This window comes from Haplochromis burtoni, unplaced genomic scaffold, assembly GCF_018398535.1.
Source record: "Haplochromis burtoni strain Fernald_Lab_line unplaced genomic scaffold, NCSU_Asbu1 Contig_399, whole genome shotgun sequence".
Classification (NCBI taxonomy): Eukaryota; Metazoa; Chordata; class Actinopteri; order Cichliformes; family Cichlidae; genus Haplochromis; species Haplochromis burtoni.
In genome coordinates this window covers 463,969-484,215 of record NW_024582760.1, presented here as the reverse complement: position 1 = coordinate 484,215, position 20,247 = coordinate 463,969, and the positions used below count along the sequence as shown (strand labels likewise).

General features: G+C 41.5%; 1 protein-coding gene across 9 annotated transcripts; it reads right to left on the bottom strand.

Annotated features, from left to right (window-relative positions):
- Positions 1 to 757: 757 nt before the first annotated feature.
- Positions 758 to 19,111, bottom strand: LOC102296456 (centrosome and spindle pole-associated protein 1). 9 transcript variants are annotated; one of them, XM_042212883.1, is made up of 29 exons: positions 18,673 to 19,111; positions 18,065 to 18,167; positions 17,789 to 17,888; positions 17,572 to 17,675; positions 16,028 to 16,096; positions 14,474 to 14,736; positions 14,282 to 14,373; positions 14,039 to 14,135; positions 13,870 to 13,927; positions 13,515 to 13,783; positions 11,680 to 11,795; positions 11,406 to 11,547; positions 11,064 to 11,232; positions 10,675 to 10,713; positions 9,901 to 10,048; positions 9,682 to 9,810; positions 9,336 to 9,448; positions 9,079 to 9,228; positions 7,825 to 7,968; positions 6,065 to 6,178; positions 5,457 to 5,523; positions 5,111 to 5,237; positions 2,767 to 2,906; positions 2,547 to 2,675; positions 2,404 to 2,444; positions 2,238 to 2,298; positions 1,709 to 1,818; positions 1,474 to 1,621; positions 758 to 1,155 (listed from the first exon to the last, which is right to left on the bottom strand). In XM_042212883.1, the coding sequence occupies exons 2-29, from the start codon at positions 18,143 to 18,145 to the stop codon at positions 998 to 1,000; spliced, it is 3,378 nt and encodes a 1,125-aa protein (XP_042068817.1). In that variant the 5' UTR covers positions 18,146 to 18,167; positions 18,673 to 19,111; the 3' UTR covers positions 758 to 997. The 9 variants fall into 9 exon arrangements, with proteins under 9 accessions (XP_042068817.1, XP_042068816.1, XP_042068820.1 ...); XM_042212882.1 differs by having other exon boundaries at positions 18,065 to 18,206; positions 18,673 to 19,104; XM_042212886.1 differs by having other exon boundaries at positions 17,816 to 17,888; positions 18,065 to 18,206; positions 18,673 to 19,103.
- Between the last annotated feature and the right edge of the window lie 1,136 nt (positions 19,112 to 20,247).

Here is a 20,247-nt window from a genome sequence, read left to right as displayed (position 1 = left end):
AAGAAATTACATGAATGTAAACATACAAGATTATAGCCAAAGGCTAATTACCATCTGTTGCCCAAAAAACATGTTAAAAATGGACAAATAATTCATAAAAAAGTTCATAATTTATACATAATATGTTAGCATTAGCCATGTAGCAATTAGCCACATTAGCCATCTGTTATCATTAATATATCAACTAGCTGACTGCAGTTAGATCAAACATGAATAATTATTTCTTTATTAATTATTCATGTTTAATAATTAATTATTTGTTTACTAATTTATTAAACATGAATAAACATGAAAATATTTTACTCCGACAATACAAGAAAATTATCTAAATTTGCAAAATAATCAAATTTTAATCTGAAAATTACTTATTTTGATCAAACTTATAACTCATGGGAAAATCTGTTTAAAATATATGTTAATCTTTACAATATATGTCTCGGTTGCTATAACTTCTGTTGCTGCAGGATCAAATTCTTCTCTGTGGTACTGAAAATAGTATTGCATTTGAAATTCCAGTATCGTGACATTGCTGTCCTAATGACTTGATGCTACTTTGTGTGACTTGGCATATGTAATTCACATTTAAATGCAGCAGTGAAGTCTTAATTTTGCCATGCAATATGAATGAAAAGGGAGAAAATTGAACCTTTGAATAATTGAGGGAAAATTGTTGACATGAACATAAATTACAGGCAAAGAACAATTTGCTTTAGCGATGATATGTCTCGTAAAAGGAAGCAAACCAAAACACAGTACATAAAAGTAAAAAATAATTTATTTAAAAATATATTCAATAAAACAATAATTTACATGTAAAAGACCACAAAGGTTCCCACACTGGATTACAACTGTGAGGTTTCAACAGAAGCAAAAAGAGAAACATCTTTTCCTTGACAGTAACTTACATTTATCTTTAATCAAAGCAATAAATTAAAACCAACTTTGAACTTATGCACTCAAAATCAAAAGGACCCTCCAAATCTTAGGAGACAAGGTGCTACGTTGCCAGCCGCTCCCTTCTGATCGCACGGTCTAAACACTTCCGCGTGTCTGATGTTTCTGGCCGTATCCAGCGATCGGTTTCTATAGACCCCTGACGATTATGAAGAGAAAACCACGGAGGAGAGTCGTCGTCGTTAGACAGATCCAGCGGTGCTGAAGAAAAACAAGTGAACACAGAAAACACACATCTTCACTGTGTAATTAACAAGCTGGGAACGGGCGGCTACAATGCATGCTTTATATAAGAACAAATATTTGCTAAATATATATTGTTAGTTTGCAGGTTTACATGAACGATACTGTACTTACTGAATCGAGCAAACTTCAAACCCATTAAAAATCCTAATGCAGAATTTTATAATGATCGATATATTAGACCCTGAGCTTCATAATCCTGAAGATGGTCTGAATGCTGGTCTGGGCTTTTATACAACGAGAAACATATTTACACAAAAAAATATGAAGTCGTACCAGCTGTGTTGCCACGACGACTGACAGCCTGATGACCCGTCCTGTTCCGGTTTCCCCATTCCCCATCCTCATTCTGCCGCTGTCTGGTAACTGCGTGGCCGGAGTAATCATCATGATGACCAACAGGGTGGCCAGAAGCAGCTCGCTCCTGAAAAAAGGGAAGAAAAAAGTTAAAACTTCAGCAAATAAACTTCGTGTTTGACCAGGACTCGCGGATGGTTTTTAAGAAGAATACCTGTGGGCGCTGTGACTGTCTGGAAAGCCTCCTCCTCTCCCGGGCCGACAGCTGACGAGTCTTCTCGGGTTCTGGGGTTTGCAGCACTGACGAGCCATCGCCCAGAGGGTCTTAACACACACACAACCAAAGTCAGTCATTTCAAACATCGCTGCAACTTTTTATGTGATCCTCGTCACTTAAAGCATCCTCGACATTAAAAAGTTCCAGATGTCATTTTGCAGTATACAGTTTGGCCCCACTGAAATAAACTTTCTCAATAACTTGAAAAGTTAGATACATTCAGGTGTGCGTCATACTTCTCCAGCATGAGCTAAACAACACAAACAAACAAAGCAGGAGGTAAATTATGTTTGTGATCCAGAGAACAAGCGATGTCAGTACTGTAACAGCTCAAAGAATTCGGGATGGCTGTCTGCCATGAAGACTCGGGTCTTGTGAAGTCAGTGAAACGCCTGCAGCTCTATGACTCAAAAGGAGAATGTGGATTTCACCAGCAGTAAAATGCTTTTATTTCACCATGTCTTACCAATGAAAGCACTCTCTGACTCCAGCAGAGAACCTCTTGCAGATCCCCTGGTCTCGCTCCTCTGAAATACACACAGCTCTTTTCACAGTTCCACTCTAATAACTACAAGCTGGTGGATACGGTACAAATCACAGGATTTTTGTGCAGCTTAAACATTATTTCTCACCAGTAGATCATTTTGCTGTGGTGGGGACAGGTCGAAATAATCTGCAACACAAGTAGGATATTCTTTATTATCAACAATGGATGGCACTTTGGCTGTTGAAAGGTAATAACAGGGTAAAAAAAATAATTGAAATATAGTCTGACCGTCCTGGACCGTAGACCTCTGGCTGCTCAACTGGTGACATGAATCCCTGTAGTCCCGCCTCCGTCTGCTGGTCCCACCTACTTCCTCTAGTTTAGGATCTTCACTGGAGCCCAACCTCGATTCTTCATCTACCACATTAGAAGTAAATGTAAACATATAATAGTGAAGTAATGTTGTTACTAATAGAGTACAGTCAACACTTTGAGATCACTGTGTTACCTCTGTACTTGAGCTGAAGGGAGTCGTGGATTCGTAACAAATTTCGTGGCTCTGTATATCTGGAGTTAGGCCTACGAACTGGAGCCTGGAGCCTCAGCCTGGCCATATCAAACACATCCACCACAGCACGCTCGCGATACCTGGAGGAATGGAAACAGGTGTACGCACAGAAATATCAGTTTCTATGGAAGAGCAGAGCAGTCTTTTGTCTGAGTTTGGCTTGTTCTGCTAGACAATGCCAAGGATCAACGATGGTCAAAGCGATAAGCAGTAGGTCGCCAAGCTTTTTAGCTCATTTCCATGATTGAGTCATTCAGCTACATGTAGTCTGCCTCACTGTAATTTCACGTTGCATCTCCACATATACCAACACAAACATGTCTGGATGTTTATGCTCGTGTGTGCAGAGTGGCACACTGACTCATTATGATCAAATGAGAGACGAGATGGAGGTTATTTCTGACTGCTGGTTTGATTTTTAAATTCAATAAGTCTGCACTTGCACAGATGCTTGTTTATTTCATCTCCTCAACTCCCACCCACCCCACTGCCCACTTTTGTCAGTGGGAAACTGTTGTGTGTTCTACAATGAAGAATGAGAAGACGGACAGGTGAGACACTGTAAACATACAAAAAGACTGTACAAGCACAACTATACAAAGCATTAACAGCCACTTGAATCTCTTCAAGAGGTTGTTAACGTAAATACCCAGGCAGCCAATCACATCAGAAAGGGAAGGAAAGGTGGTTTAGGTCACTTTGAACATTGAATAGCTGTTGGTGCCAGACAAACTGCTCTCAGTATTTCAGTAACTGCTCATCTGCTAGAATTTTCCCACACAAGCGGGAACCAATCAGCTAAGTAAAGACAAACGACAGTCCATCATTACTTTAAGAACTGAAGGTCAGTCAGTGCGGAAAATTTCTAAAACTTTGAATGTGTCCCCAAGTGCAGCCGCAAAAACCATCAAGCTCTACAATGAAACTGTCTCACATGAGGACGCCCCAGGAAAGGAAGACCAAGAGTCCCTCTGCTGCTGAGGATACATTCATCCGAGTCACCAGCCTCAGAAATCACAAGTTAACAGCAGCTCAGATTAGAGCCCAGATAAATGCCACACAGAGCTCCAGTAGCAGACACATCTCTACATCAGCTGTTCAGAGGAGCCTTTATGGTCAAATAGCTGCTAAGAAACAACAACTAAGGAAAAGTAACAAGCAGAAGAGATTTGTTTGGACCAAGACAAACAAACAAAGGAGTGGACATTAGACCAGTGGACATCTGTGCTTTGGTCTGATGAGACAAAATTGAGATCTTTGGTTCCATCCGTCGTGTCTTTGTGCGACACAGAAAGGTGAACGTTGGTTTCTACATGCATGGTTCCCACTGTGAAGCATGGAGGAGGTGGTGATGGTGTGGGGAGCTTTGCTGGTGACACTTTTGGGGATTTACTCAGAACTGAAGACAGACTGAAGCAACATGGCTACCACAACATCCAGTAGCAATATGCCATCCCATCAAGTTTGCATTTACTTAGACCATCATTTATTTTTCAACAGCACAATGACCCCAAACACACCTCCAGACTGTGTGACCGAGAAGGAGAGTGCTGGAGTGCTGGCGCCTGATGGCCTGGCCTCCACAGTCACCTGACCTAAACCCAGTGCAGATGGTTTGGGATGAGATGGAGCGCAGAGTGAAGGAAAAAGGACCAACAAGCGCTCAGCATCTATGGGAATTCCTTCAAGACTGTTGGAAAACCATTTCAGGTGACGACCTCATGAAGCTCATGGAGAGAATACCAAGAGTGAGCAAAGCTGTAAGCAAAGCAAAGGGCGGCTGCTTTAAAGAATCTAAAATATCAAACATTTTTTGAGTTATTTCACAATTTTTTATTTACTACATAATTCCATGTGCTCATTCATAGCTTTGATGCCTTCAGTGAGAATCTGCAACATAAACAGTCATGAAAATAAAACCATTAAATAAGGTGTAACAAAACTTTTACTGGTATTGTAGCTCAATGTGAATGATAGTGTGTATTAAACACTCAGTTTCACTTGCTAACTTCACTCTTCTCCACGTCTTTCTGAAGGACCAACAACAGCACAACTAAGAGCAATCTGTAACACAGTCGCCTGGTGACAACATGAAAGCAAAAGCCTGCAAAGCTGCTCGTCGACAAACACAGAGAAGAACACTTTTGGTGGTTACAATATGAAATATCTAAGTATGCAATGTGCATTAACTGATGCACAGCTACATCCAATATGAAGTCCAGTAAATGTATATGCATCCATTAGTATGCCAAAGGTTACAGCATGAGTGATGAATGTGTTTTACCTGTTATTCAGAGGAGAGTCTAAATCCTCCCAATCCGCCTGCTGCAGGTCACCCTCCAGGCGTTTTTGTTCATTGCGGAGCTGCCGACGCAATGCTGACAGCTCACTGAACAGATCGCAACGGTCTCCTAAAACACACACAGTCTATAGCTGATACAGTGTTTTCAATATCATTACCCTTCTCAGCACCAACAAAACGTAAAGAAACACAGCCGAGTCGATGTGTAAGAAAGGACAGATCACTCTAAGTGTCAAAGAAAATGTAACACTGTTTATGGGAGACTGAGCCCAACACAAAGATCCTGCAGATATGATCAGAGGCATCTATGTTTGCTCTCACACAGTACCTGCAGCTCGCAACTGGTTCCTACAAGCAGGGACAGGAGGCGACTGCAGACCGGACAGAGACCGCTCCTTAAAAACAAAAAGATTAATTCACAAAGGATTTTAGCAGAAAATATTCTATTACAGAGAACTAAATTAAACATTTTCTAACTTTTAAATAAACTGGACCAAGAAAAGTCTTAAAAACAGTGCAGATATAGTAGCCTGTGTTTAAGCCTTTCAAATATTAAATACAAAACACTGCTGGTAACATTCTGTCATTGAGTCTTGGGTCACTTTGACTTTAATGCCTTTCACATCATCATTCATCACAGTACAGATGTGATCTGTGCAAACACTTGTAGAAAAGACTTGTTGCAGGTAGTTAGCACCGGCTAACTGTGACCTGAGTAACTCTGAAAAGCTATGCATAAGAGACATGAAATAAATGTGTACATGTGCAACAGACTGAAACTTACACAGAAAGTGTTACTCAGTCTGGATGAGTAACATTAGCATAACAACTTTTACAAAAAACCTCTGGGTGCATTCAACCCTCAAACATGTTCACATAAGATAAACCAACCTCAAGATGCTGTCAGACTAATGGAAGTGAGTGTAAGAGACTTACAGACGATGGGACTGTAGAGTGTTGGCTGTCAGCAGTGGGAGGTCTGGGGGTATACTGGTGAAGGCCACGTTTCTTCTGCAGAGTGGGGATTGGAGGTGAGGGTTCCCTGTGGACCTGAAGACACACAGCTTGTGATTTACTACATAAAACTTTAAAATACTACAGTTAATATAAGCCAACTGATTATTTGAAACTTATTGTTCAGAATATTTGGAAGTTATTCCACACAGCCAAGAAGGGTATAGCAGTGTAGCTACAAGAGAAGAAGTCCCTACAAATGGTGACTACCTTCATCTTGACCTAAGAACACGATTGAACACACACACACACACACACACACACACACACACACACACACACACACACACCTTTGTGAATTCATCTCTGTGCTCTATTTAATCAAACATATTGATATAAAAACTGTTTCATTTTATTTTTTTCCACATCATCATGTTTATATTGCTCTGCTGTTAATAGTATTTTGGTGCTTCGAGAATATCTTTTTCAGAAACCATCATGCCAATAAAGTATGACTGAAGTGATCTGAACTGAGTGAGAGTGTCCTGAGTGGAATCAGCGACGGCCATTTTCATCTTGAAAGCTAATCAAAAGAAAGAAATTAAAAGAAGCAGCTGTCGTTCAGGAGGTAGGTGGCCCAGTAACCACAGGGCTGACAGGCTTGTCCATCTGTCAGAGTGTCCTTGGACAAAACATTGAACCCCAACTAATTGCTCCCAGTGCTCACACCAGCACCATGCACGGTAGCTCACTTCCCACACCACTCCCGCTGGTGTGGGAAGGGATAAACCAAATAGTGGCACTGTTTGGTCTTTGGATCAAAATAATGAAGGGGTGTCTTCAAATAATTCAAGTGAACACACAGACACATACAGTATTTGTATGTTGGTGGTCAGCTGGTCACTGGTTACAGTCTTTGTAGTTATGCGTGTCTTGAAATATGAAGCATAAATACAACACCTGAGCAGACATTTGGTCACATGGAGGATGATAACTTTTATTCCTGAACATCAGATGTCTGCTTCGCATCTCATACTTCTGTTCCTTGTATAAACTGGCTTTAACCCTGACAGTACTGCAAATTGTGTTTCACAATAAGTGTAAACAGTTAACAAAAGTGAGCAATGGAGTTCATTTTGTTCATCTGGACTCGGGGAGATCCAACCTCGAGGATCGCGTCCCTCAAAACAAAGACCAGTATAGTAACTGGACTGGTATTTATCGTTCTGCTCAACTTAAACACTCAAAGCACTTTCTCAATCACCCAATCTATCCGTGCCTGAGCACTTTCCAACACACACAAACACCTGAGATACTAACCCTGGGGTTCAAGTGCCAAAGCATTGAAAACCGAACAACTTCTGGCTGAACAGATGGCTCAACACAGAAGAGCTACCTCATCACGCCAGGACTCAGCCGCCTATTTACCAGCTCATAGTGACTCCGTCTCTGTCCAGGTGTATAAGTTCATCACTGAAGCAGGATCACAGAGTCACGAAGACCATTTATGTGAAAAGGGAATGACCGTCTCTGACCCACCGAGGGGGCGAAAAAACATAGTGAAAAATTTCACTATGTTACAATCCTGTGATTTCAGCCATTCCACAGCTTTCTGTGATCAGTACTCTTAGTGATTAATGATTGGGACAATTTGCTTTCTGGGATTTTGTTACCTGGATTATTAAGTAGGCATCAAGTCAAACGATGGACAGCGTGACACAGCTGTACATCTGTGAACTGACCTCTTCCACCCGTGCCTGTCTCTCTATCTCATACTGTCTCCTCAGTATCGCACTCTCCTTCTCCTCTGCTTCCTTCTTTATCCTCTCAGCTTCCTTCTTCCTCTGTTCAGCCAGCTGAATCAGCTCCTCATTCTTGGCCTTTTGCTGAGAGAAAGAAAAAATATTAGAGGAAGTGCACAAGACAAAGATTTAGGGAAATGAGAAAGACTTGCAATGTGTTATAATTAGAGACCATCATAACATCCGCAATCCCCAGCAACATGATTTACAGTCCAACCTGTGTGCACTTGTTACTACATGCGTGTTCACTCTGTAGGGGTTGGCCAACGCCCATCTCTGGACTAAACCCTGATTTTAAATTCAGCTACACATCTGCACAGTTTCATGACTACATCTTGGACAGAAAAGATCGGTCGACAGACAGGCATAAAAACACCTGCCAAAGTACTCAAAGTGACTTTGGCTACGTTCACACTGCAGGTCTTAATGCTCAAATCCAATTTTTTTTTCTGCTTGTTCACACTACAAATAAAATGTGACAGCAAACGCGCTCTAGTGTGAACGGTTCACGGCCCTCAAAGCGGCCCGCATGCGCAAAAGAAGACGTCACACACAACGCGCTCTGTTTAGACTCAGAGCAAACAGTATTGTTTGACTGATGGCCCTTAATATAAAGACTTCGGACTTTACGTTTCCCAATTTTGCTTTAAGTTATAGAGTTATTTTGTTATTTACATTTGGCCTAATAATTATCCTTATTGGTGTTTTAGAGAGGAGCGGTGCTTCAAAGGATAGTTGCAGATTTCTGTCAGAATCTGTAGATTATACAGTACAAATAAAATGTTCACGTTTCTCCAACGTTGTCTTCCCAGCAGTTTCACTGGATGTCCTGGAAGCGTTCCCGATGTCTTCTCCAGCGCTGATAATTGGCGTCTGTCTTGTGTCAGTGACGTAAAAGACGGATTTAATGCAACATGACCATTCAAACAGCAGCCGCTTTCTAACACATCAGATATGTATCATCTTCAGTAACACATACAGAAGTGACCCAGATCGGTTTTGTGCCATTCACACTGTCATACCATGATCGGATATGGGTTGCATAGGGTCAGAAAAGTTGGATTTGATGCACTTTCGCCTGCAGTGTGAACGTAGCCTAAGTCAGAGATGAAGCCTTCGATTCGATTCGATTGAAACAAATTACCAATCGAATCAAATCAAAGCCTTTCTATCCGTCAGATTTTAGTTTCTCACCTCCATTTCCTTTCGTTTCTTCCTCTCTTGCTCCTCCTCGTACTCCCTCTGGATGTGAGCCCTCTGCTCTGCCAGCCTCTTCTCCTCCTTCTCTTCCTCCAGCCTGATTCGTTCTCTCTCCTCTGCCCTTTTACACATTTTTTCCTCGATCTGCAAACAAATGCAGGCTGATAAAGAACTAAACCAGCGATTTTCAACAAGACAGCATAGCATATAATACCGACAGGAGAAATGCCCCCAGCTGCGTAGCCTTTTACCTGCTGTTTGAGGTAAGCTTTGTACTTGTCCTGCTCCTGGAGCTGTTGCTCTGTGGGCTGGCTGGCAAATACTTTGCCTCTGGCAAACTGTGGGGTTTGTACATGGGTGAAACCTACAAAACATGAAACCGATCTTTCAAAATAAACGTATCAGTCTCAATGCTGTTGTTTCTGGATATTCTGATATGCTACTCGGTGGAGATGCCAGTTTCTGAACATTGAAGTAACAGCCAGTTTTAGCCTGTTTTCTTTGTGTTTTATGGCTGTGGTGTCAACAATAATCTGATAGCAAACAAAAGCTAAATAAAGCAAAGTCATATTTCTAGTGGTATGGATGCCACACTACCAGAACCCCTCTCATTGGGGTCCAGGTGCTCAGTCCGGCTGGCTGCCGCAGCAGCTGTGGCTCTCCTCTGCCGCTGCTCCGGGTTGCTGTACGCCTCCTCGTTCAGCTTGTGCATCTGACTGAGATCAGCTGCAGAGTCAGGCAGGCTAAGTTAGAACAGCTCCTCTGAATTCGTAACATGCTGCATACTATAAAAAGACGGTACACAGCGGGACATACCAATGAGATTTCCAGTGCTGTCCCTCAGCGGCGCTCCTCCTCCACCTCTCCCCCAGGGCTGGTGGTTCTTCATGTCAGCCTCCAGCTGAGCCTCGTAACGCTCCCTGTCCTCCCTCTCCTGACGCCTCCGCTCCTGTTGCTCCTGGATCTAACAAACAGTATTTCTCGGTTTATTCAACACTCATCAAATGTCAGTGATCAACAACTATGTTCCCAAGACACTGTGAAATGTTCTATTTTCACCACAACTATCTGTCCAATTGATGAAGACAGTAAGCCTCAGTGATGAATGTTACCACCGTTTTCTCATTAAATGTGTCAAGATGCCTATCATATAAATTCAAAAACATTTAAAAAACAAAACAAAAGTAAAACTGAATATCTTGTGTTGACTTCATTTGTTCCAGTTTTCACATTTCAGCTCAGTTTATCAGAAGCTTTCAAACATGAGCTGCAAATATGGAACCAAAAAAAGCAGAAGAATTAAGTTATTACTGCACCAGAACGACAAGGAACCAAAGCACAGCGACGAACTACCTGGAAAACATTTTAGGGAGTCTGCAGTGATCTTGTATGCTAAAGAGAAGACCAGGGGAAAATGCACGCTAAGCAGATGGAAAAAGGATTTTCACAATAAAAGGGGTCAGGGTGGGATTTGGTTATGAAGTAACTGAACAGAGGAGGATCTCAGAATTACTTCTACAGCCAACTCGACTAATACATGAGAAGGATTTTTGATTCCAGATAACTTACAGGGAGCCTTATCCATTTTACCTTGCTGTAAAGCTCACCGTTTCCACTCCTGGAAGCTTCCTGTCAACACATCACACACTAGGATGCAGTGAAATTTCATTACCTTCAACTCTCTACCAATACTGTTTTCAGTCAAATAACAAAGGAGGAGCCCAGCAACATCATCACCACAAACGTCCGTGATGGCCAAATTTATTCACCTTTAAATATCAACGGTGCTGAATGCTTCTCTGGTGATTTAAAGCCCCCCCTCCTTAATCATATAAATCAAATCCACATCCATCGACATTCTTCTGTGCTTATACTTTAACACTGTTGTTACTAGATTTGCTGTATCACGAGCACCAACAAAATTTAAGTTCTTTGGGTGGTGGCAGCACAAAGAAAAGGGTTCCTTTTATCTCACCTACCTGTTGTTTCAGAGCATCCCTGTAGCGCAAAATCCTTTCCCTGGCTGATCTGGATCTCTCTGAAGGGAACATGTTGGCATGCGATGGCCCAGTAGCCGTCTCATTGCTGGGCCTGTTAGAGTAGTTGAGACCCGATGAGCACTTTGGTTGGTGTGTCTTACTACCATGTCTTACAGCAAACACAAACAGGAGTTAAAGCCACGTCCTTACCATTCTGTTGGAAACTATAATGAGTTTACTTGGCCTGGGCAGGATTCACTAACATGACTGTGTGCGTGCAGGTATAACAGATATAATTACTGCCATCTTGTCTTCTAGAAAACTGTAAGAGTAGATATTTACTGCATAGGAGGCTCAGGAAAGCTGCTGCCACTGTGCTGGCTCTGAGGGCTGTGGTTACCAAGCTGGCTGGGCACGGCTTCCCCTGGTGGGACATTCCAGTAGGGCATGAGAAAGCCAGCACCAGCAGCAGGCATGTGCCCGTCTGAAAGAAAATCAATCACATAATAAACTAAAAGTAGAACACCTGTCTAATATACCAATTATACTCAGATCAGGTTTTGTAATGTAGACCAGAAAGTGTTTTTACTCCCATGTAACAGAGACCCGGACTTACAGTAGGCCATGTTTGGATCAAGCATGCTTCTGTTGGCGTAGTGATGTGGCTCTACGTAGGCGCTTCTGTATGCATCACTCACTGAAGGAGGTGGGCGGGGATGAAACAGAGGATGTCTGGGGAGGAACCATTTCAAAACATGTGATTTGTAACTAAATAAATATTCAATCCTGAATGAATTTCTGGATTCAGCTGGGACTGGGACTAGTTAGTGTTTTTTTAAGTGTCTTTAAAGGGTTCATGAAGCCTTGCAACAGTTAATCAAAAGGGTTTCATTCTAGTTTTTCTTTAAGGTCCTTTTCATTAACTGCAGTTAGGACCGTGCAATATGACCAAAATCTCATATTTATCGTCCCGACAACGATATGTATCACAAAACTTTTATATTTTCTGTAAACTCTATGAATCTCAGGCAACTCGACTTGCAAAGTGTTTTCAGCTGGGCGTCGTGTACCTGGAGTTACATAAGATGAAATGGCCGCAATTTTCTTTGTGACTGTTTATTACAAGGCGTGCTGCGGGGAAAAGCCTGCTCTAAGGTTTTTGGGGGGTTTTTTTGGCCTCTCATCCGTAAACACTCTGCATACTATTTCACATGATTCTGTTTATTTTGAAAAATCTCAAATCTTCAACTTTATTGTGAAAGGTTTATGTGGAAAATAAACATGCGGATTGTGGAGCCACGCGATCGTTGTTACTAACGACAACGCATAAAAACAGTCGCTTGTCCGTCTGTAGTGTGGTTACATTAAATATAAAAAAAGGGAGAACTTCAAGAAATTCTACAGTGACCATCAAAATGATGGAAAAAATTGCCGTAAACAGTTTATTTTGTGACACCACGAAACAAACGATAGCGTATAATATGAGACGATAGATGTTTTCATATCGTCATCCGATATACATCTTTATATTGAGCAACGTTAACTACAGTGTTTGTCAATTCTGCTGGATCCAGATTCTCAACACACAAACACGTACTGGACACTGATTCCCAAATCAAAACGCTGTATTATCATTACTGTTTGATCTCACTGACATGAGCCATTATATACCGTTTACTCTTCCACAGCTGCATTCAGTTCATTTAAACATGTCCTGCAGCATGACATCATTGCTATTATTAACTGATGTTAGATTATAATATTATTTTATGCCATGTTAGACCCCTAATTAAAGATTGTGAATTATTATGTAGTTTTAGTTTGCATTATTCTCCTGAATTAGAAGAAGCTGAAAACTATTGCATTAGTTAAACTGATTTGCATTACATTAGACTGCTGATTTATTGTGGATGAATGATATTGTTTTATGATGTTATAAGAAATACTGTTTGCAGAAAGTCATCGCCTTATTTGTCTGATTAGAAGAGAACAGAGCATGCTGGAGTTTTCTGCCCCATCTCAGCAGGAGCAGATAAACGGGGAGCCAAGGTCGTAGCTTAGGCGTCGTGTGAGAGAAAAGCATGTGAATGTTTAGGCTTTTATGATAAGGTGGGAGAACCAGAGGCTATAAGAGTTTGATCAATGCTCCACCATTTTGAGATCTGAGGCTGTCTGCATACGGTGTCCATCTCCCACGTGTGTGTTCATTAAAATCATCGTTTGACTCAACCCGGCCGGACCAGTGTTGTTATTGTGGTTTTTTCTCTCGTCTCCATCCCCAATTTTGAACTCGTAACACTGACTTTGTTATGAAAACAATGCAGACATATTTGGCTCCACTGTCAAACTGTCAACCAACTTGCTGCTCAAGTGTTGCCTCCTGTCCTAATCGTAAGTGTTGCATTATGAAATCATTCAGACTGTAACTGATGTAAAGTTTCGTACTACTACCTAGGGATGTTCATGGACGTCACAGGGTTGGCAGGCTGGCTGTTGGGAGGCAGACCACCTCCACCTAAGCCCAGGGCAGAGCTATACTCCAGCAAAGGGGACGGGAAGGCCACATGAGCCTGCCCAGGGGGAGGCATTTCCCTCTCTCTAGCACCAATCTTCTCGATGTCAGGTAGAGCACTTGATGATGATCTATCACCTGTGGTTACAGGATCTGACACCTGGGCACCTTTTCTTCTGCTCAGTCCAAACTGTCTGATTCGGTCCGGCTGGATAAAGAAACAGCTGATAAATATCCTGCACAGTGTAAACATTCTCAGACCAAAGGAGAGTGGCTTATGAGCTGTAAGCTGACCTGTTTCTCAGGGTCATTTATTCCTGTTGCTGCGACTTTCAACTCGAAATATTTTTCCCTGAAACAAAGACAAATTTGTATCCATTTCTGCAGCCACTGCAAGTCATAACTAAGTGCTAAGTGGTGAAATATTTAGGGCTTCTAGTAAGCACCATAAATAAAGACGCACCTCTTCTTGTTGCGGTGCTGCTCAGCTATCTGCTCCTGCAGCTCCTGTCGGTAGCGCTCCTTCCTCCTCTGCAAAGCCTCACGTGTATCAGCTGTTCCTGAAAACACGGGACCGCATCTGAAACCTTGAATTCATTTTCCCAATTCTTTTTCACATTAAAAGGGTTCATAAGTTTGTAACTGTATGTTCAGCTGTTTTAACACAAATGATGTTTTTTGAGCTGCTCACGGGAAGTCTTTTTACCTATTAAAAGGCCAGTGGCAAACTCAACATCTGCAGATTTGTTCCGCACTCTGGATGTCTGTCCATCTCTGGTAACACCAGCTGAATCTTCCCTAAACACACAAATAAAATGAGGGAGAAAGAAGTCACTATCTTTAACACTACTTTTATCATAAACACATAAATCAACACTACAAAAACAAAATCTTCTACCTGCCATCGGTCTTTGTAGGTCGTCTCTTCTCATAATTGCCATTAACTGCCATACGTCTTGTGCCTTCAATCAGCTCCACTTGATCTTTACACTCCTCTCCCTCTGACTCCTGGTCCGTTGGCCTCCCCAGCCTGTCTCGATGCCTGAAGAGCGCTGGCGACTGCCTCTCTTCATCCTCAACTAGGCACAGAGGCCTGTGTAGCGTCCTGCTCTCCTCTGTTAGAGTGGCTATGTCCTTCTGTTTGAGCACAGACAGGCGTGGCTAGAGGACACACCATCATAACAAGGCAACATTGAAGAAATAAACCGAGATCACTAGAAAGAAAGAGGCTGCCTTTGTTCTGTCATCCATCCATCCACTTATCCTTTTCGGGGTCGTGGGGGTGCTGGAGCCTATCCCAGCTATCATAAGGCACACCCAGGGTGCACCCTGGACAGGTCGCCAGTCTGTCGCAGGGCTAACACACAGAGACAGACAACCATGCGCACTCACATTCACACCTATGGGCAATTTAGATTAATCAATTAACCTAACCCAACAAACTGCATGTCTTTGGACAGTGGGAGGAAGCCGGAGTACCCGGGGAGAACCCCCACAAACACGGGGAGAACATGCAAACTCCACACAGAAAGACCCCGGCCTGATGGTGAAATTGAACTCAGGGCCTTCTTGTGCGGCATGTGCGCGAACCACCGTGCTCGTTTTGTCATGTTAGATGAAATCAAGTACAGTAACAAAGCTACTGTCTGATCTGACATTAGATGTTACAGTCTTTCATTATCACATCAGAGTGGATTAATGGACTGTCGAGCTGTCACTACTGCATTTGTACGAGTATCACTTAGAGTAGTGCTGTTTCAAAGTTTACAGCTTTAAATTGCTTATAAAGTTAGATGAAAGCCTTTATTGTTGCAACAGTTTACTCGATGTGTTTAGCTTTCTACGTCAATCGCTGATCTATTGTTTTAGCTTAGTTTTTAACTTTAGTCTTTACTGACATTCACATGGTGTTTGTGCACATATTGAGGTGTCTCCATCTTTTATACACACACTGAAGCTCTGAGCCAACAGAGTTTTACGTAGGAAGGAAAATGTCTGTTTGAGGTGTGACTGTACCAGCGACAGATAGTGCCAGCAAGCAGACATTCTACTGCTGCATCCTGCATGTAAAAAAGGACAGCTTCAGCACTGCCACAACATGATCCTCCCAACAATCACATGTTGATTCATGCAGGACAATGGCTTATGTAACATCTGGTAACATCACAAGTAACCGCTCCACTAAGAGTCGCCCGGATTGAGAATCACTGATGAAAACATATGTGGGCTCTTTCACAGTGCATCTTAACTGTGTTTATAGTCTTTTGTGTTTATAGTGTTTTGTGTTTATAGTGTTTTGGTAAATAAAAGTGTTTTATTCCAAATGAACAAATGAGAAAATTCTTTTCAGCAGGACTGTTGTCATCTACCATCCACTTTAGCAGCCATTCTGTTCGGCCAAGCATCTAATCTTTAAATATATTAAAATCATAAAAGACATTAAGGCATTTACCTTGACAGGCCTCCTGTTATTGAGCTGGAGTAATGGTCCTGCAGTCTCAACACGTTCAAACTGGTTTTTCTGTAACATAAAATAAAAGCAGAGATGAAACAGGTGGTGTAAACCTAATGAGCAGACTGTAGCTAGAATCTAAAAACTGGCTTTAATGCTAGAGCTGCGACCTCAGGTGTACAGATAGGTACGCAACAACGCTGATGTTTACAGTAGAGTGTGTAATATTTCATGTATGTCACTGTGTTACATGGAGAACAACTGAAACCTTTGTCTTATTTTTTACTTTATTAACACAGGATTAGCAACATAAACAGGCCGAGCACATGTTCAGTTGGGTTTCTACGTTTCTTATTCCTGACTGTCTTTCAATTGCCACACAGCTTTGTCATATTTGTGACACAGCATGACGAGCGCTTTATACAACATGCCTCATTCACCCAATGTGTCCAAGTGCTTTCTATCTAACATCACATTCACACTTTGGGGGTTCAGTGGAATTCAGTATTTTGCCAAAAGGAAGACATCGAATCACCAACCGTCCGATTAGAGGATCTGTCCTACCTCCCGAGCCACCGCCACGGAAATCTGTCTGCAATCTCTCTCAGAACTATGTCTAAAAAAATGTAGTTTATTGAACAGTTTCTCACCAATAAACTGCAAAGAAACAATGCTCCATTTTATTCTAAATCCTATACCCAGCAAACCTTTCCACGATGGAGAGAAAACCCCCACTCAGCACAGTCACACACATCTAAAGGTGTGACCTGGTCAGGCAGTCAGTTGGTGAAATTTGCCTCCTTACTGGAGATTTATACTTAAGCGGGAAATTCATGATATTGCTACGTTGTAACCGCAAAACCAACTGAAACCCTACATTGTAACTAAAGTGCACCTCCTTGGAAATGTAACTACACGTCCAGCATCAATCTAAGGCCTCACAAATCTAAGGCCTCACAAATGTTAGCAAATTGCTAGAGGGGACTGATATAGGAATGGATGTGAGGAGATGTACAAAGAAGTGGACAAACTCGAAAAAAAAGGAAAATGACAACGAGTTGGGACCCAGGTGGGGGGAAAGTCCCAGCATTTTATTTGTAGCTATCGGCTGGCATCATGTATAAAACACAATCACAATGTACTTAACCCATAATGCAGCACACACAAGCATAAATGCCAGCAACAATTTCAGCCACTTACATCAGTAATATCTACAAAGATTCCCCACAGAAGTCTAACTCAGCCTCAAAGATGCTAGCAGCTCTCTTTAGGCTGTGATGATAGTGCTGGATGAATTGTGGCAAACTGTGATGTTTGGGTCTACTAAACCCCAACAATTTATAGAATGGAAGCAGTTTGATACCTGAAGAATTCTCAGAAAATGAAAAAGATATGTAATTTTTTTGTAAACCTGAGACAAGTGATAGCTAACTTGCAGCATAAAAGTATAAGTTTAGAATAAGGATCTGACACATATAGATTGAAAACTCAAACTCGCTACAGTGTCACACACACACATAAACAGGGCAGTGTGTGACAGTCACCCGAGTCATGTAGCGCCTGTAGTCCATACGAAGCTCGTGCTGCAGCCTCTGTTTCTTCCTCTCGTACTCCACACCAAGGGGGAGACCCACACTGCAGCTCTCCTCTGAAAACACATCAACATTTCATAGAGACAGAAGGTAAACAGTGTTATGCAAAACAAATCTCAAGTGACAAGTGAAATACTTAAATAATATTTAACTTAAAGTATGAACTGACGTGACAAATTGTGGCCAGGATCTATATCTCTTCCCTGTGCTTTTGACTTAGGAGGGATGTTCTCCTTAGCAGTAGACCCGTAGCCTCGGTAGGGTTTTGCCTGTCAGTCAGAAGGAAAAGAAGATCCACATTACTTCTTAGTTACAGCATATAACGGCAAAGAGGGCGGCTAAAGTTTAACTTCAATAAACTTCTTATTTGGTCTAAAACGGTGTTGTTTTTCAGATGTTTATCAAAAGGTCTGCCTTGAAAATTATCTATTTCTAACCCACCCACTTGTTCTAAACAGGCTTTATCCTCTGCCACCCTCGCCTTGCGTTCCATGATGAAGTTCTCCAGCTCGTCGTCCATCTCCATCCGGCGAGGTTACACAACCGAGCTGGAAACAACAACTTACAGTGAGCTTACAGAGAGCTCACTGCAGCGAGAACAAATGATAAAAATGCATGTTATACAGGGTTCAGTGCGTCACGGTCGTCACTGATATGAACTGCAGCACACACCGCTTCGCTTGCAAGTCGGTTCTATCACTTTAATTTACTGTTGTCAGGCAACCGGCGTCAAGTTCCAGGCACAGATAGCATTAACCCGCTTAACTGTATTAGCTTAGCAATTAGCAATATAATAATGCAATTAGTATGTAGCATGGAAAGTGCTCGTAACTGTAACGCCCAGAACGCGTTTAGTTCGTTTAAACCGACTTAAATTGCTAAGGTTCGCTTGCTTATTAGCTTTGACTAATGGAAAGCAAAATAAAGTTAGCAAAAACACCACAAAAGCACATGAAAGCTAATCTTAGCTAATGAGCACTTGGCTTCGAGCTGCTAGCGTTAACTTTCTACTGGAACTCTGTACTGTTGTTATTAGAATTAAGTCAAACCTACCATTAGGTGGTGTATGATTGCGAGGCAGCGTTCGTTAGCTTGAAAAGGATGGCGGTCTTGAGCGATTGTATATCGCAAACAAATAGCAGTACTTCCGGTCGCAGGTGTCGAAATAAAATACTGTGTAGGAATACTTTGTGATGTGTCAGCTATCAGAAACCATTCAAATTTGAAACTATGTTGATGTGTCCGTGTTAATAGGAACATATGTTTTTTATATGGGAATTCATCAAATCAAGTTTTCTCTGTATCTCCATTATAAGCTAGTTACACAATCGTTCACATATCACAGGCTTTTCAATCTCATGTTCTCTAGCATATCGACACTATGGCTCTATCCCAATTCAGGGTCTGCAGCCTTAAAGGTCCACAAGGGCCGCGTACTCAAAGACCGCTAAGGCCGGAAGTGCGAGGCTTGTGAAATGGGACGGTCTAGCCTCCGTCTCGCTGCCCAGGTTGCCTGGCAACTATGATACTAACCGCTGGAAACGTTTCGTACAGCACTTTTTGACAGAAATGAAAAAAATATTTTGTTCATTTGTTTGTTTGTTTGTACATGAGCTTTGATTTGATAAGTATCTGAGGCTGAGACCACGGGACTGTAAAAACGTGATTATTGGGCTTCATTTCTGTACTGAGCAGTCATTTTAAGATTAGCTAGTAAATAACAATTAGCTAATGTTGTTCATGAGACTAAAGTCATCTTACTTTGGTAATGTAAATATAATATGGCCAATATTAAAGTTATTATTATATTAACCATTATTAGTTATTACACCATTATTACACCAGTGAACTTGAATTCACTGCTGTTGCAGTTATTTATATTTCCTATCACCTTAAATCTTCACTCAAAGTCAAGTATCTTTGACAGTGTATTATATATGAGAGACAAATATTGTTCTCTTAATATGTTGGCATTACTAAATGCAGCGCAATACTTACATATCTCTGCTGTGACCTCTAAGCTCTTTCTAAACAAGCGACTACGTCATTGTGCTTTTTTCCCCCCCATACATACGTACATATACACACACTTTTTTTTTCCCACCCAAAGAAATGCAAAACTCACAGCTTTTTGTTTGCAATTTATTGCTTATATAAATGCTCTCTAAACAATTTTTGGTAAAAATAAAATCTATCAATAATAAATCATAAATAAAATCATCACAATGACTTTTACATTACATTATATTGCACAATTATAAGCCTTATTACAAGAATCACAGAACAAGTGTTGCTCAGGTTGTGTGTAGAAGGAATGTTCAGAGGTATGTGGGCTGGGACTCACAGCGGTCGCCTCTAGAGGGCAACAGCGAGTCTGACTGTCTTTTTTTTGTCTTTAGTCAAGTCAGTCGATTATCTACTCTAAAAATTAAAGATGTACAAAGAAGTTGTCGACCAAATCACCATCATTTACATTTCAGCGAAACATTTCATTTCAGTCTGTTCTGGCACAGATGCTGAATGTCAGTGCTAGTGAAAGAATTATAATTATTTTTAAAAGAAAAACACAGATGTGAGTTACTTAAGTCAAAAATACACTTTGTTCTTCTGTGATCAGTCTCATCAGAC